We start from the raw sequence: 16695 nt of genomic DNA, 5'->3' as shown, positions 1-16695 counted from the left end.
GGGGTGGTGCTTGTGTTCCGTCTTTGTTCTGATGGTGACCTCTTCATTATAGGGCCTTTGTCACCATAAGGATTAAGAGTGAAAGAGAGCGCTTCCTCTGTTAGGCAGGGTTCAAATCTGGCTCCTAATAAAACGCTCTTCCATATGTGCACGTCAGGGTGTGTTTTAAGGATGTTTCCTCTCATCCTGCTCTATAAAAATGGATTTGAGTACACAGTGGTGGACTTATGTAAAGTAAACCAGTTATTAAATAAAGTAGTTCTTACGTAGCTTATCTCTGGCCATGATCAATGACCCAAATATAAAGAATTTAATATTCTCAAGAAATAAAGTCAAAAAGCCTGCTGTTTAATTAATTTAACTGTTCAATCAAAAAATGGATGCAATTGAAAACGCATTTTGTATCAGCTATCAGTCTTCCCAGACTCAGAAATTGATGTTTCTTCTTTCTAAGCTTGTGTGCATGATGACAAATTGTTTGCCTCAGTTAATCAAATAGCTTTATGAATATAGTTAGTGTATTTTAAGACATTGTAACTTGTAAAGAAACATTTTTGTTTGCGTTGTTCAAATTAATGTCTTATTATCACGCTTCGCAATATTTTAATTACCACAGTGACAGAACAAACGCCATGTGGCTGTGAGCAAACACAAGTGAAACGGTGCGGTTATTACTGTATCAGATGCATTATGCCGCCCTCTACTGGACAATTAAACAAATAGCCGGAAAAGCAGCTATAAAAACCACAATAAATCTTTCACATATGCCATTTTGTTCAAATATTGTTCAGTTAGTTTAGTGTTTTATTTACTGAATTGATATTTTAATTTTATTTACATTTGAATGCTGCTAGAAAAATTACAATTATCTACCAGGATTTATTTCACATTACTGACTTTGTATGCCACCTGCATTTTTAAATGGGGGGGGCAAGAGTAAATGCGCAACATGTAGACAAAATTCTGAGTAAAGTGTAAACAATTTAAAAATAAAGTTTACAAATATTTCAAGTCTTGATGTTTTATTTTTTAAACAGAGTCTCTTGATACTGTCAATGTACTGTCTGGTTTCACTGAAGTTGTGTTTTCAGTTGTGTATTAGTAAATTTAGGCTACTTTTATATACATGGAATTTAGAAAAATATATATTGCATTTGTTTTAATATAAGTTTAAATGTAATGGGTTTTCAAATTATAAAAAGAATACACCTAATTAAATTATAGGCTAGCCTACATTCTCTCCCCCAAGATCATTTGTGTATCAAAGAAATACATTTTTTTCACCAATATTAAAATAGGTCTTGAACACTTAACACATTTCTGTATATTACACCAAAATGTGATAAGAGAATAATGATCTTTAAAAAAGCATCATATGACCCCTTTAACTAAAACGTAAAAAAAATAAACGTAAGCGGTTTCAGGGAAGTTTGTATTTATATATTTTCCATCATCTGCAAATGCTATCTTGCTGAATAGAGCCAATGGAGATGTTCGAGAAGAACCTCTAATTTTATTTTGGATTTTACAACCTAACACATGTACACATGTAACACATGTACCATGGACAATATCTATGTAATTTACGTGCAGCATATAAAAGAGGGCGGGGCGTATTTCGCAACACTGTCATTCATTGGCTGGGGCAGCTGACAATCAGCCGCCGTGAGCAACGTACGCGTTTCCTGCGGGTGTCCGTTTACACTTTAAACCACGTGACCCTCCCTATATCAACACACGGACGCCATTAATATTAAAGGCAGAGAGACGGAAAATCAGAGGTGAGTTCACACGGAAGTGATGCCAATCGGAACATTTTAACACGGAGAAATTGGTGCGTTTTAACGGGTAGCGTTTGCTGAGTGTTAATATAAACGCTTACGATTTAATTGCATTCTGTTACCCAGCGAGCTTTATTCTTGGTGTAGTTACGAAGTGTCCTGGCTAACAAAAACAAGGCCTAGACATCTGGCTGAGTGCTGGTTTATTAATGCGACTGACTCCTGGGATGACATGCAACCTAGAGCATCTAGTTTAACGGGTCAGTGGCGCGTTTCATGAACATGTCCTTTTTTGAATGCATTGAGTTAAATCCGTATGATTTATTGGCGCAAAAGCTTTTGTACAGGATAAATACTCCGTGTTTACCTCCTCTGCGAGCTATTTGTTTTTTTAATGTGCTTGTAACCCGAGCGCTATGCTGAGCTAATGCAAATCACTGACATCTCACCTATTTGATATGCCATCAGCTGTGGTTTACAATCAAAATTTCGCTGTTTGTGTCCTGTCAAGTTCATGCAAGTGCAACAAAAAGGACTTGAACATTGTGGCCTGGAGGCCAGAGAGACATTTATCAGGTCACTGTTATTATCGAAAATTTGGACCATAAATGTAATCTCGAATCTATTTCAAAATAGTCCAAATTTGCACCCTTTGACAAATATTTGAAGTGCTAACTGATGCACATGGAATCAAGGAAGAGCACATATGTGCTAAACACATTTCGAAACCTCAAGATGAGGAAGCTGCATAGAGGCATTAACTTAAAATGTCTCCTCATTTTATTAGTGTGCTGTTTTGTGTGATTTTTTGTTGAGTGTACAAGCTTGGGTTTAACAAAGTGTTCCAGCACTGGTTGCATAATCGGCAAACAAAGCCACAGGGTTTCACGCGGGTGTTTTTGTTCTGCCTCTCGTTACATACACGCCCTGATGTTAATGTATTTCTGTAATTCTGCTTGTCATTCACCTTTAGTACCTTTGCAAATGTTGATCTATGAAAAATACCCTGAAAGAAAATGGATGCTTATTTCCTCACAGTCTTGTCTTTCGAAACCCATGAGTTTCTTGCTTCTGTCAAACAGAAAAGGATAAGTTCACTATAGCCTGTCTTAGCTTTTCATTTTCATAAAATGAATGTGAATAGTGGCCATGGCAAATTTTGGTCTCGTCCTCAAACAAAACTGTCATATATTCCAAATAATTTGGAGCCATAATGCAGAAGTTGTTAGTTTTTTTTTTTTTTGTCACTTTTGTTGTGTGGAAGAGAGCAGCACAGATATTCAGAAGAAAGTTTAAAATGATGCAAGAGATGCAGCAAGCCACTTCATATGATATGATGCAATAAAATTGTTGCTTTAAGTGTCTAAACTTTGAGGCCTACTATATATGTTCTCAACAACATTCTGTATCTAAACTAGTATATATTTCAAGTACAGGCTTAAGCCTGCAATAGCCCCTCTCTCACTTGCTCTTTTTCTGTCTGACACCTGACTGAAGCAGTGCTTTGGTGCCTTCAGGTTAAGTTTAGCAGTGTTCTCACTTGGCAAATGTGATTTGGAAAAAGCTTGACACACAGCAGAGAGCTTTCATTGCAGGAAGGTGCTATTTTGATACTCTACTGTAGAGGGGTGGGTATTTATAGAGGGCTTGATGAAGGGTGCTGTAGGAAGATGTGTATGCAGGTTTACTGAGGGGAGGAAAATGTGTTATGATATAAAATGACAGGTTGAGGTGGTCCGTTACTGTCTGTGTCAGTGCCAGTGGCTTTTGTATTCTAAGGGTTACTGATTATTGGTAATGTCAGGCATTTAAGACTGTGCTCTGGGCCAATAGACTGATAATAACCAGTTTTGCTTTTTGTTTTTCTTCAGTGTATCTGCTCTACTCTTGAAAAAAGTAGACATTTACTCACCCTCATGATGTTCCAAACCCATATGACTTTGTTTTACGAAACACAGGAGAATAAAGCTTCTTATTTAAGTGGAATCATTCACCCAAACATTAAAATCTCGTCATTTACTCAAATAAATGATCCATAATTGTTGTCCATCCATTGAAAGCCTGCAACCAGAATGTGCTCACTTAAAGTAGTACATCGAGATTGTAGAATTAATCCAAATGAATTGAGCGGTGTAAGTCTTTTGAAAAGACCCAATCATTTTGAAGAACGGATATAATTTTGGTTTTTACTTCTAGACATTGTTTAATGCACATACAGAGCACATCAAATACAGTAAACAGAAGCTCAACCACAGTGGCTTGCTTGCGTGATGCACAAGAAATAACAAATTTGATTGGTTTTCACATTTTAAACAAAATGTTTGAGCTTATGTTTACCATATTTGATGTGTGCTCAATGCGTTGATCAATGTTTATATTTAAATAAAAGCCTAAATTTAAAATCTGTTCCTCTAATAAATAGATTAAAGTGCTGTAAGCCATTTGTATGGTGTACTTTTTTTTTTTTTTGAAGCGTACACATTTTGGTTGCATGGACTTTTGAGAGTTTTGGGGAAATACTGCTGAGATTAAAAATATATTTTAATAATGTATCAAAGGTGAACGGAAGGCTTACAGGCTTTGGGAGCATCATGAGTGTGAGTAAATGATGACAGAATGTTCATTTCTGCAAACCTTTAATAATGTGCTAATAGTACTTTAACATGTAATTACGATAAATGGCGTCTGAAGCAGTAAGAAAGTAAGTCAAACAGGTTTGGAACAATGCGACGGTGAGTACATGACAGAATCTTTCATTTTTTGGTGAACTATGTCTCTAAAACCATCATACTGCTGGAGGCAACTTGTTATGCTTGACAGGTTATGGAAGTACATGACTAAAGACACGCCTGAAACATCTCATTACCACCAGTCCTGTTTTTAAATGGAATTTAGCGGTGACTGCTGTCATGGGTGTGCGGCTGTAACGTTGTGTGTCTCTCTGTTTCTCAGGGTGCAGTTTAGAGATGGATTCGAAGTCTCGTCGGTTTCCTTTTGCTGTCTCCAGCTCTTCCTCGCTGTCATCGCCCTCCTCCCTCTCCTCCTCATCTTCAGCGCTCAGTGCGAGTCGGCTCTATGGCAGAGGGAGCGTCTTGGGAAGAGATTGCTTTAGCAGAGAAGCTTCTGTCAAATTAGACTCCGACTATCAGGTATTACAGTGACCCATTCATTTCCGTAGTGTTTGCGTTCACATCCACAGGTAGTGCAGCTTAAGTCTCTCTCGGTAGAGGACTGCCATCACTGAATCGTCAGCCCCTTCTGTTGAACCAGTCACCCAGAAATCCATATTATTTTTCTATGTAACCCGGCATAGTTAAAGGAGTGTTTTGGGTTCAATAAAGATTTTGTAGTTCTGTCGACAGCATCTGTGGTTTAATATTGATTACCTCAGAAAATAACTTTGACTTTTTCTTTTAGATTAAATGGAAGCATGTGGGGCAATCATATGTATCCCTAAGAAACCTAAGCATCGATATTAATTTTCCCGCCTCTTATCTATATGAAGCCATTAGTTGTAAAAACGGTTTTGTTTAGGCAAAATTTAAATTAGAATAAAAAAAAATACATTTTTGCCTAAAAAAAAATTAGGCAAAATACAACAATGTGCAGTTAGGGTTGCAAAATATCACCTCAGTTGTCTATTCACAATAATTCAGAACCCTTTTTTTTTTGTTGAAAAATTTAATATTTCAACCAGTAATGGTGCAGTCTTGAAAAATAATGAAGGTTCATTATTTGAGCTTAATCAAAAACTGTAATTTTTATAACAAGCATATTTTAAATATAATGTGGTGATATTTAGTTGAATTAAAAAAAATATTAATGAGACTTTGACAAAATGGTCAGAAAATGGCTGGAAAAGATTCTAAGTATTTTTGTACCACTTATTGAGTAGGCTGGTTTTTTGCCCAATATAAGGATTGCCAGGTTTGCCTAAAAACAAAAATAGCCAGATGGTCAAGCAAAAAAGTAGTCCGTAGCAAATCTCAAAATGCTGCTCTTGTACTCCGATGCATATTTTACAGTCACTTATGCATTATAGTTTCTCTGTTTTTATACATTTGTCTGTTTTTATAAAGGTTATATAATTTGTGTAATATTTCAAATGTTTAACCACCCACACCAACAGTTTTTGCGAAGTTTTTTTTTTTTTTTTCCCAGATTGAGATTTGATATTTGGCTAGTTTGAGTTTATAGACATGTATATGATATAATAGAAAAGTTAGATAAATTTGTTCTAAAAGTGTTAAGTATTGTCATCTGGTCAGTGCGGTTTTGCATGACTTTAGTAAGCTAAAGGAGTTAATATGCAATTTTTTTTTCCCCCACCAGAAGTGTAGATAAATGTCAGCGTCCGCTAATGTTACGTGTAGTTTTTACCCATATTTAGTGAAAATTAGGTATTTGATTGCTTTATGCAATCATTACAGTTCTGTTATGCTGGGTCTCTGGGGGTTATCAATAATAATATTGATGTTAATATTTAGTATTGTTGTTATTAACAATTGTAATAGTTTGTTTTATTTAATTTTAATTAATTTTATTTTTTTGGCTCTCTCCAATATATAGCAAAATATTTACCGAAGGGATTTTTTTTTCTTTTTTCCTCTCTCTTTCTCTTCCTCTCATTACTGTGTAAGTTTTTGTTTTCTCCACCCCTTCAGTCAGTAAAACTTCATGAAGATTCTCGAAGCACGAGAGAGGCACTATGGAGATTAGTGTGCTATCTCTGTTAGCATCTCATATTCCGCAGCACTGCTGGGGCTCTGGAAAGGTCTTCGTGTTACACTGCTTCGGTTCACTGGGCTTTTTATAGTGCACACTAGATTCCTGGCTCTGGTGTATCTCGTCAACCTGTCAAGGTCTGTCTCGCTAGATAAAATTACTGAAACTTCCAGAGTTGTTTTTGACTCCCAGAGTGTGTTTTGAAGATCACATCTAAGAACTTGGCTACATCACTACATTAGGCAGTGCTGAAGTGCACATTAAACCACGTTAGCCACCATCAGCTCATCCGTATATAGTTTGCCACAGGGGATTTAACAAAGCAGCAAACCACCCATATGCTTCAGGAAGAAAACTATTTGCAGAGGCTTTGTGCTTGGCTGTTTAAGTTTGGATATTGGCCCATGTATCTCTTCAATGATGTAGAACAAACAGTAGTTGAATGACTCAATGATAGTAGCGTCTCTTCCTGTCACATGTTCTAACGTTCACATGTTGTGTGTTCATTTCTCATGTTTCCTGTCTGTTCTAGAGCTCCCGTCTGCTGAGCTCAACAAGAGGTTACAATTCAACTGAAAGCCGTCACTCCAACTGGAAGCTCTCTAATCCGGTCTCTCTGTCTTCGTCATCTTCCTGTGATCGAACATGGACAGAATCTGCCAGTGGGGACCGAGGCAGACTTGTAAATATTTAGTGTATAAATTATGTATATGCAAGTTATATAAAGGGGTTTTATTATAATAATAATAATAATAAGAAGAAGAAGAATTACATTAATTGCATAACATATATTTTAAACCATGAGAAAGTGTCTAATGCTACGGCATAGATATAAGATTGGATGTCCAAAGTTCTTTTAGTTTTATAAAGTAGCACAACATAATTGTGTATCAAGTATGAAATTTGTTGTGATGTTTACATGCATTCAAATTTATGTAACAACTTTACCAAAAAAATCAGATTTGAAGGCCCTTTTGCGATGTGAACAGTCCAAGAATCTTGGAGTCCGTTTAGTAACCAACCCAGACATGAATGACATCTGACTGCCTCTGTGTGTTTGCATTTTAGACCGACTCTGAGAGAAGACCGGGAACCTACTGTGGACTTCTTGGCACATCCCAAGACAGCGAGTCTAAACGAGCAAAACTTTCCTACACAAATAGAGCAGCATATTCCAGATCCCCTTCCACATCTAAACCTGCCAGCTTCTACTCCAATTTAGGAAGTATGTCACAGTAACAAGTAGTTGCAAAAATATTTAAAAGTGTTAAAATGTTGTAGCTGTAGTTAATATTGGGTGTCTTATCAATGTATGGATATATGGTGGATTAACGCATTGTTCTTGTGTTTAGGTTCTTCATGGAAATCCTCCATCAGTCCTTTATCTAGATCATCCTCTTCATCTTCGACAACTCCATCAGAGGGTCTTTGGGCCCGCAGAGATTTGGAGAAGAGGGGGGATTCAGGACTGACCTCACTGAGGGAGTCTAGTTACCGGCCTAGTGGGCTGACATCTTCACTGTGTATGTGCACACATATATTCACATTTACACAGACACAATCATCCACTACCAGTCTAGTCCTGCTGTTGTAGTCCATTTTCTGTACTGGTATTTTTATAAAAATGTTGGGATATTGCCTAAAAATGCGGAATGAAAACTGAATGAAATGCTTGCTTGAGCTTTATAGTTTATTATTTTATTTATTAGTTCATAATGTAATATTAAGTTATGTAAAATTCAGTACAAAGACAAACATTTTTAAAAAGTGACTGAAAATTTTGCATTGGATTGGGCCAATAGTTTTAAAGCATCCTAAATGTTATTCTGGTCATCTGGCCATTTCGGTTTCCCCAAAAGTGGCGGTTTTATTTTTATGAACACTTGGGAAGGTAATGCTTTATTGCAAACTTGTTGCAGAGTTCACTTCTTTTTATTACGGATATCTTGGCATTTCTTCTAACATTATATTATATAACGAGCAACTTTTCGGAAAATGTTTAAAAATGCTAGTGTGAACTGAGGGCGTTTTGAAACTAAAATGCTGTTTTTCAAGATATCCAAATGAATGTGGACGTAGCCTATTGCAGTGGCTTTCAGCCCTGTACCTGGAGACGAGTTAAAAATCTCCTTAATCTAACACCTGATCAGCTCATTAGGTTTTTTTGAAATATAAACATTTAAATGGTGGCTGTCATAACTTGATGGATTTATTCAAACATAAATTAAACATTGAAGAACAGTCAAATTTTTAATGAATGTTACATGGTGCATATATTTAGCAAAATGCCCCTCTCTACAGTTTATTTTTCTATCTGTCTAATGAGTTTATGGTCACCGAATATGTTTTTCTAAGGTAAATGTGATGTTACGTGACATTGTTTACAAGCCGTTATATTGAAGTCTTTGCGTGGAGGAAACTCTGCTTTACTCTGCAACACTGATTGAGCGATTACATGAAACAGGATATGGATTGTAAAGTTGTACTCTTTTAACTTGCCTTCGGATGTTTAGTCATGTTTATTTTGTGCTGAAACTGGTATTAATGTGAAGGAGATGATCCGTTCACGTGTGCCTCGAGCTGCCGCATCTGTTGAACTGAGGCGCTACAGCAATCTGTCACGCCACATTAAACAGCGCCAAAACGACATTTATTGTTTGAATACTGCAATACAATGGACAGAATTTGAAATCTGATACTTTGTTTCATATTAAAAGTACCAAAGCACAATGCTTATTGCGATTTATTGAATGGGAAGTGCCCTTCAATGTTCCATCCATTAACTAAAAACAGGCTACACTAATCGATTCTTAGGATTTAAGAATCGATATCGTTCCGTAAAAATGAGAATCGATTAATAGAGATAACGAATTTTTTTTTTTTTTTTACCCAGCCCTACTCATTAGTAGAGACTGTGGTCTAATGGTCTCTGGTCCAAAACCACTGGTCTACTGGCATGTTGTAGCCCATCATGGTAACTCTACCTTTCTTTTTGTGCTTCAGACCGTTCGGAGCATGTTACCTCCACCTATGCACAAGGTGCTCGACCCAAAGAGAGCCAGTATTCATCCCACAGAGAGAATGACTCATCTAGTCGCCGTATCTCAGCCGAGTACCTTCCTTCTCCTCTGGAGCGCAGCTCCCACAGGCTGACCTCAGATTACCAGTCTGGTCCGTTCTCTCGTGATACGCCACGCTCCAGCTCTAGCTCCACCAGAACCTCTGCCTCTGTCTCGGACCCATCCCAGCTCTCATCCTGGATCTCCACCCCTTACACGCCCCTTACTGGCTGTAGCTCCAGCCCACCGCCCTCTAGCCCCGCCCCCACTCCACTTCCTGCTCAGAATGGCGGTGACTCGGATGGCAGGCGAACAACCAGGCGTCTGCTATCCCGGCTTTTCTCCCGACGCTCCAGTCAGGAGTCAAACTCTACCGTCAGCTCTGCCTCTGATTCTCGGTCATATGACTCAAGCTCAGATGAAGCCCCACCCTCTGAAGTCCCTCCTTTAGTCAGCAGAGAAAATTTGGAAGCAGAGTTGAGGAACTCTGACCCCGTTCAGGCGTTTTCGTTCTTGCGCAGACGTGGACCATCTCTCGCTCCCGTCCAGGAGAGAGCTGATGTAGTAGAGCACGAACAAGAATCGCTCAGATCTACGGCAGGCCTGTCCTGGCTGAACTGGAACCGCTGTACCCCACTGTTCTCTCGTCGCAGGAGGGAAGGGCGTGACGAAAGCGCCCGCATGGACCCTCATTGTACACCCCAGTTCCCTCTTGGTGACCGTGATGGCCGTAAAACACCTGACCGGGGCACGGATTGTGAAGATGATGATGATGATGACGATGATGAAGATGAGTCCTCAGAGGGCGCCACAGCAGCACCCTCTGCTGGAGCCTCTGGTCTCAGGCCTGTCCTGGCTGAACTGGAACCGCTGTACCCCACTGTTCTCTCGTCGCAGGAGGGAAGGGCGTGACGAAAGCGCCCGCATGGACCCTCATCGTACACCCCAATTCCCTCTTGGTGACCGTGATGGCCGTAAAACACCTGACCGGGGCACGGATTGTGAAGATGATGATGATGACGATGATGAAGATGAGTCCTCAGAGGGCGCCACAGCAGCACCCTCTGCTGGAGCCTCTGGTCTCTCTGCATCGCTACTGCAGGACGGAGCCCGTCTGGCAGGACTGAGCCATGGCATGGGCAGGGTGATGACCAGGCCGCTCTTCCGTATGCCTGAGAATATGATAATTGGTGTGGAAGTGGGAGCAGAAGGGAGGAGTCAAACTGATGAGCAGGTGAAAGACAAGCCCGCCCCCTCCAGAGACCCAGAGAGACTGCGAAAGATTCAGGAGAGGTCAGAGGGCAGTTTTAATTCTCTAACTTAGTTATTGTGGTGAAAAATTACAGTAAAGGTAGGACTGGACAATAATTCAATATATCGCGATATAATTTTTTTTTCATTAAGGGAGATAGATTTTTAAACATTTCAGATATTTCTATATACATTACCAGTGCTTTGTGTACAGCTGTTCCAAAAGCGCCTCCTGGTGGCAGAGAATGAATTTGCATGTTCAATAAGCCTGTTTCCAGCAACACTTTTTTTTTTTTTTTCTATTTTCTGCAGCAACTCTATGGAGCTTATAATATGACAACTGTTTGAATTTGTATTGTATAATTTTGAATGTGGCATTTATCAAAACTGCATATTATGTGACATTTAACAGTTCTGAATTTGAATTTTTTTTAACTTGAATGTTGAACATTTGAAATTTAACACAACAGAATTTTTTATAGACGTGCATTTTCAAATAGCGAATTTTTTGTTCTGGATTCTTTGACCGCAAATATCCAGTTTTTAAAAATACAGCTTCAAGTTTTCAAGATGAAGAAGAAATTCGGAACATCAAATTCAATATTCTAAAATTCAATATGCAGAAATTCAGATCAAAGTAGGTCAGAGGTAATCCACAGGGAAGAGCAGATGATCTCCGAAAAGTCAAACGAAGCATTTTGGCCAATTAGTAGTTTTCTGGCGTTCAGATCAGGTTGATCTACCTGATCCTGAATCGCCCAGAGGTATCCGAAGTGATTCTTAAACATTTATGGTTTATATTTAGGCCTGTATGTTAGGTTAGCGTTCAGCATGTTAAATCTTTATCGAAGCGGTCTCTGGTGTTTTAAAGTATATTTAGTGTGAAAGTGATTAGCATGCCACCGTGTCTACACAGGAAGCGAGCGGAAGCAAAAAAAAGACAATAGAGCCCATTGATTATAATCAGTGATATTTCCTACACTGGATGCTGCGCGGCGCAACACCGTGGATGTGACTGCTTGAAGCAACAAAGCGGCCGTTGCAAAGAGCTTGGACTACGTCAGAAATAGAACGGGGAATCCGATTGCTGTTGGGAATTTCGCATTCAGTGTAGACTGTATTGATGATAAGGTTCTGCTGTCTTTTGTCGCGACGCGTCTCACTGCTCGCGTCCGGTCTAGACACTGTGTTCGCACCCTGAGTGTAAGCGTCATACATAACTGTTTCGGAGCAGCTGAAGCCGTTTCTCATCGAGCTGTGTGAAATGCAGACTGAATGGCGACTCAAAACACCCGACCGCTGCATTAGCATATGCAAACTACAGCTTTCGGCTTTATATGAAGCAAGCCAGTGTCGTGTCGCTCTAGTAAAGTTTAGATGGATGACGGTTGTAGTCAAAGTAAAGGCTATTATAGTGACATACAGGAGTCATAAATTAGGTGCGCACGTGTCCGTTATTACTAATGTTTTTCTAAGGCTTTTTTTTTTATATTGTTCATATCGACATCGGAAGTATATCGTGTCCACCAAAATTCAGAAGTGTATCGTGATATAAATTTAGGCCATATAGTCCAGCCCTAAGTAAAGGTATAGTTACATAGACAAAGTCAGTTGTCAAGAATGTAGCGACGTATGAATTCCCACAGAAGTCGCTTTTAAATCAAGCTGCTTTCTGTTGGTCAGTGCAGCAACTTGAATCCGTTGCTAAATCTGCGTGGGGAAATCTTTTGCCCTCACGCATAATCCCCAGTCGTGTAGATTAAAAGAACAACACGCAACAATGGTAAATGTGACCGTCTTAACTCCTAATTTTCTTGTTTATGGTAATTTTAAGGTGAATTTGGTCATTTTAAAAGAATTAGCACTTGGATTTTCAGTACATGCATACGTGATTTTAAACAGTTTTTAGTAGTGCTATTCATTTTAATGGCATCCAAAACAATTGAGGGCATCTTTCACAACAAAAAATTGGTTTCGTTGCAAAACAATGGTTTGAAGTGTCATGCTTGAAGCATTAGTTGATGTATTCAAAAATTAAAAAAAAAAAAAAAAAACATTCAAAAATGTGCTTGAAAGTTTCTAGTAATCCTGAAGATCCTGATTAGCTGCTTCAGTTATGGTCAAGTAGAAATGGGTCTAAATTATGAATGATTGGGCACCCTTAGTGTAATAGGAACAGATGTTCATAACTTAAATTTGCTGATTGTAACCGCACCTTCTTCCTACTTTTAGCCTGCTGTTGGAGGACTCCGATGAGGAGGAAGGTGATCTGTGCCGAATCTGTCAGATGGGGGAGCAGTCGAGTTCCAACCCTCTGATCGAGCCCTGCAAGTGCACCGGCAGCCTGCAATATGTGCACCAGGACTGCATTAAGAAATGGCTCCGCTCCAAAATCAGCTCTGGTATGGATGTCTTTTCCTGAGGGCAGGAGTAAATTAGGTGTTTATATTAGTGTATATTCATTTGTTTGATGTGCACCGAGAATGGACCAGGAGGATTTGGGGTTCATTTCCTGCAGTTCAGGACTACTGATGCATAACACGGTGTGAAAGCAGACTGATAAAAAGCACACGTTTGAAATGTCAAGTTGTGAAGAATCTCATTTGTTAACTGTCTGTTTTTTGAACTTTTCTGAAGAACTTTTGACATTGAGGAAGGAGGCTACAAGCCATTATGGAAGAATGCTGTGGCAGTGCATTGTAGAGTTCAGAATGACAACCATAATTATGTACCAAAGTATTTACTTTGAGAATACTTGAGTAAACTGGGGTTCAAAAACTTGAGGGCTACATTTGCTAATAAGAGATGAATGCAGCTATTTTTCCATTCATATTGAGTACATGTGCACTTTCATACACAGGTTCTAACTTGGAAGCCATCACTACCTGTGAACTTTGTAAGGAAAAACTGCACTTGAACATTGAGAACTTTGACATCAATGAGCTCTACAGATCTCATGAAAGGGTAAGTGTGTCAACCCAATATGTATACAATAAAGCACATTTAGATTACCTATTATTTTTAAGGTCAGAACATACTTGCCTGTACACAAATTTGTGTGGTTATGGTTTTTAAAGAATCTCTGAGGAACAAGAATTATTACATGGAATTAAGGCTTGTTCACACCAAAAAGCAGCACTTCTGACACTTACCCTCACTTTTCACAAAGAAGAAAGGAAGTCAAAAAGACTTGCATCTTTTCAAAAAAAGATGTTGAGGTTTTTGTATTTGCTATGACGTTTATCAAACAATGCTGAATACAGCAGTTCAGAGGCACAAGAATCAGTTTTGGGTTCTTCCTCTGCTATTCACTGTATGCTCTTTTTATAAGCGCCACCAGGTCGCCATAGTTTTAATTGTGACTTTTTATCTTGCAATTTTCTTTCTTTCTCAGAATTGCATGATATAAACTCGCAATTACGAGGGAAACTCAATTGCAAGATTTAAACTCTCATTTTTTTAAGGTCAGAACATACTTGCCTGTACACAAATTTGTGTGGTTATGGTTTTTAAAGAATCTCTGAGGAACAAGAATTATTACATGGAATTAAGGCTTGTTCACACCAAAAAGCAGCACTTCTGACACTTACCCTCACTTTTCACAAAGAAGAAAGGAAGTCAAAAAGACTTGCATCTTTTCAAAAAAAGATGTTGAGGTTTTTGTATTTGCTATGACGTTTATCAAACAATGCTGAATACAGCAGTTCAGAGGCACAAGAATCAGTTTTGGGTTCTTCCTCTGCTATTCACTGTATGCTCTTTTTATAAGCGCCACCAGGTCGCCATAGTTTTAAGTGTGACTTTTTATCTTGCAATTTTTTTTTCTTCTCAGAATTGCATGATATAAACTCGCAATTACGAGAGAAACTCAATTGCAGGATTTAAACTCTCATTTCTGACTCCCCCCCCAAAATTGCAAGTTTATATGTCGCAATTCTGACTTTATAACATGCAATTGTGAGTTAAGTCAGAATTGTGAGAAATTCGCAATTCTGAGAAAATATCAGTATTTTTTTCCCCCTCAGCATTTGACATTATAACTCACACTTGTGAGTTTATATCTCTAAATTTGAAGAAAAGTCAGAATTGTATGAAAAAAGTTGCTGCTTTATTCAGTGGTGGAAATGGGCTTTCATATAAACCCCTCTCGGTTTAAAAAAAAAAAAAAAACTGACAAGCATGTCAACGTTCGAGTTGTCCTGATCAGATGCATTAGTAGTCCATTTAAATTTAAAATGTTTATTGTAACCCTGAGCGTTTGTCTTGGTGTAAACTGACTTACTAAGATTCATTCACATAGAATGCATTCTTGCATTAAAAAATGTGAAACACAGGGTCAAGGAATGAGGGGAAAATGCTAATCTAGAAATGTTCAACTTTTTAACTTGAGCTCCACATCTGTCTAGCACATTTATATAGAAAAACAATGAATCAGAACTAGTATTTGCTTAAAATCCCATCCCTGTTGATCAGACTCCTTACTGAGTCTGTGGAATAAGGAACATCTTTAAAGACTTTAAAGCAAGTAATGTCACATCTATCAGTTACATCAGGGGTGTCCAAACTCGGTCCTGGAGGGCCGGTGTCCTGCAGAGTTTAGCTCCAACCTGCCTCAACACACCTGACTGGAAGTTTCTAGTATGCCTAGTAAGAGCTTGATTAGCTGCTTCAGGTGTGTTTAATTAGGGTTGGAGCTAAACTCTGCAGGACACCGGCCCTCCAGGACCGAGTTTGGACACCCCTGAGTTACATGAATTATATTTTTAATTTTATCTTTTAGTTTCATATTTGTGTGTTTGATTCTTCAGTCGGAGTATGAGTTCATCAGCTGTGGGCTGTATCTGGTGGTGCTCCTGCACCTGTGTGAGCAGAGGTTTTCTGATGTCCTGGGTGCAGTAAATGATGCTGGGGTAAGACGTTCTGCATCTTTCCTGTTGCTTTGTTCATTGTCCTTTAGTTCATGTCCAAGTTCAGTGCATTGACTCGTGTGGTGCGTCACTCAATATGAAAGTGTTCATTATAAGCTGTTGTGATTTGAAAATCAAAACGTTCTCCCCTCTCTCGCTCAGTTTTTCAACTTGGCGAGAACTCTACACGAGCACATGGACAATCTTGAAAGTATGTTATGAATTATTACCATTTGTTTTGGTACTGCATCATAAAACCCTTAAATCTTGTCAGTTCATGTATATTAATCTTGATATAATCGATATCAACTTATTTTAAAAGCAAAGGTAAGTATTGATGAGAACCTAGTGTTTGTTCTGGTGCTTGTATTACTTAAGCAAAAATTTGCATTAGTTTAAAAATAAAAAACTGGATAAAGTTAAGTGTAAGCAAATGTTAAGATTTATTTGCATGGCATTTACTACATCTGTTTTTATTGAACTAACAGAGTGAGTCATAATTGGCTGTTGAATGCATAGAAGGAATTACCAGTGTCTCCTTGGTGTTAAAAATGCTTGCTTATGTTTAATTCTCCACCAGAAGGTGGCTTCTGGCTTTTTTTCTTCTTCCTCCCTCTTCCCCTTCTGGTTTTTAATGTTTCTGCATATCTCTTATGTTTGGACTCAAAGGTTCATACGCAGAATCTGATGAAGATGAGGCGGAGGACAGCAGACCATCCATCGACTTCTGTGACTTGGAGGATGATGATGATGAGCAGGTTTAATGTGTTGGCAGGGAGGAAGGGGGCGTGGCTTAGCAGTCTGTCTCAGTCTCCTCCCACTTGCTGTTCTTGACCCGTGTCCTCCTGCTTGAAGTGACTTTAGCCAATGTCTGATTGGCAGTGTAACCACTGTTCTTAGCCTATCACAAGGCTTTCATAATATGCAGATAATTCTACAAAGTTTATGGGAGTTTTCATTACATTTCTTTTT

At 38.7% G+C, this 16695-nt stretch overlaps 1 protein-coding gene across 1 annotated transcript; it reads left to right on the top strand.

Moving 5' to 3' along the window:
- Positions 1–1699: 1699 nt before the first annotated feature.
- On the top strand, positions 1700–16689 carry LOC107742244 (E3 ubiquitin-protein ligase MARCH7-like). The gene is made up of 12 exons (XM_016555170.1): positions 1700–1781; positions 4734–4930; positions 7039–7188; positions 7575–7731; positions 7859–8029; positions 9510–10166; positions 10411–10858; positions 13049–13218; positions 13677–13780; positions 15625–15726; positions 15886–15934; positions 16393–16689. Exons 2-12 carry the CDS (start codon positions 4748–4750, stop codon positions 16485–16487), a joined length of 2286 nt encoding a protein of 761 aa, XP_016410656.1. The 5' UTR covers positions 1700–1781; positions 4734–4747; the 3' UTR covers positions 16488–16689.
- Positions 16690–16695: the final 6 nt, after the last annotated feature.

The sequence above is a fragment of the Sinocyclocheilus rhinocerous genome, unplaced genomic scaffold (genome assembly GCF_001515625.1).
Source record: "Sinocyclocheilus rhinocerous isolate Xijiao unplaced genomic scaffold, SAMN03320098_v1.1 scaffold2596, whole genome shotgun sequence".
NCBI classification, from domain to species: Eukaryota; Metazoa; Chordata; class Actinopteri; order Cypriniformes; family Cyprinidae; genus Sinocyclocheilus; species Sinocyclocheilus rhinocerous.
Note: the sequence above shows the minus strand (reverse complement) of the source record. Positions and strands in the feature narration are given on the sequence as shown.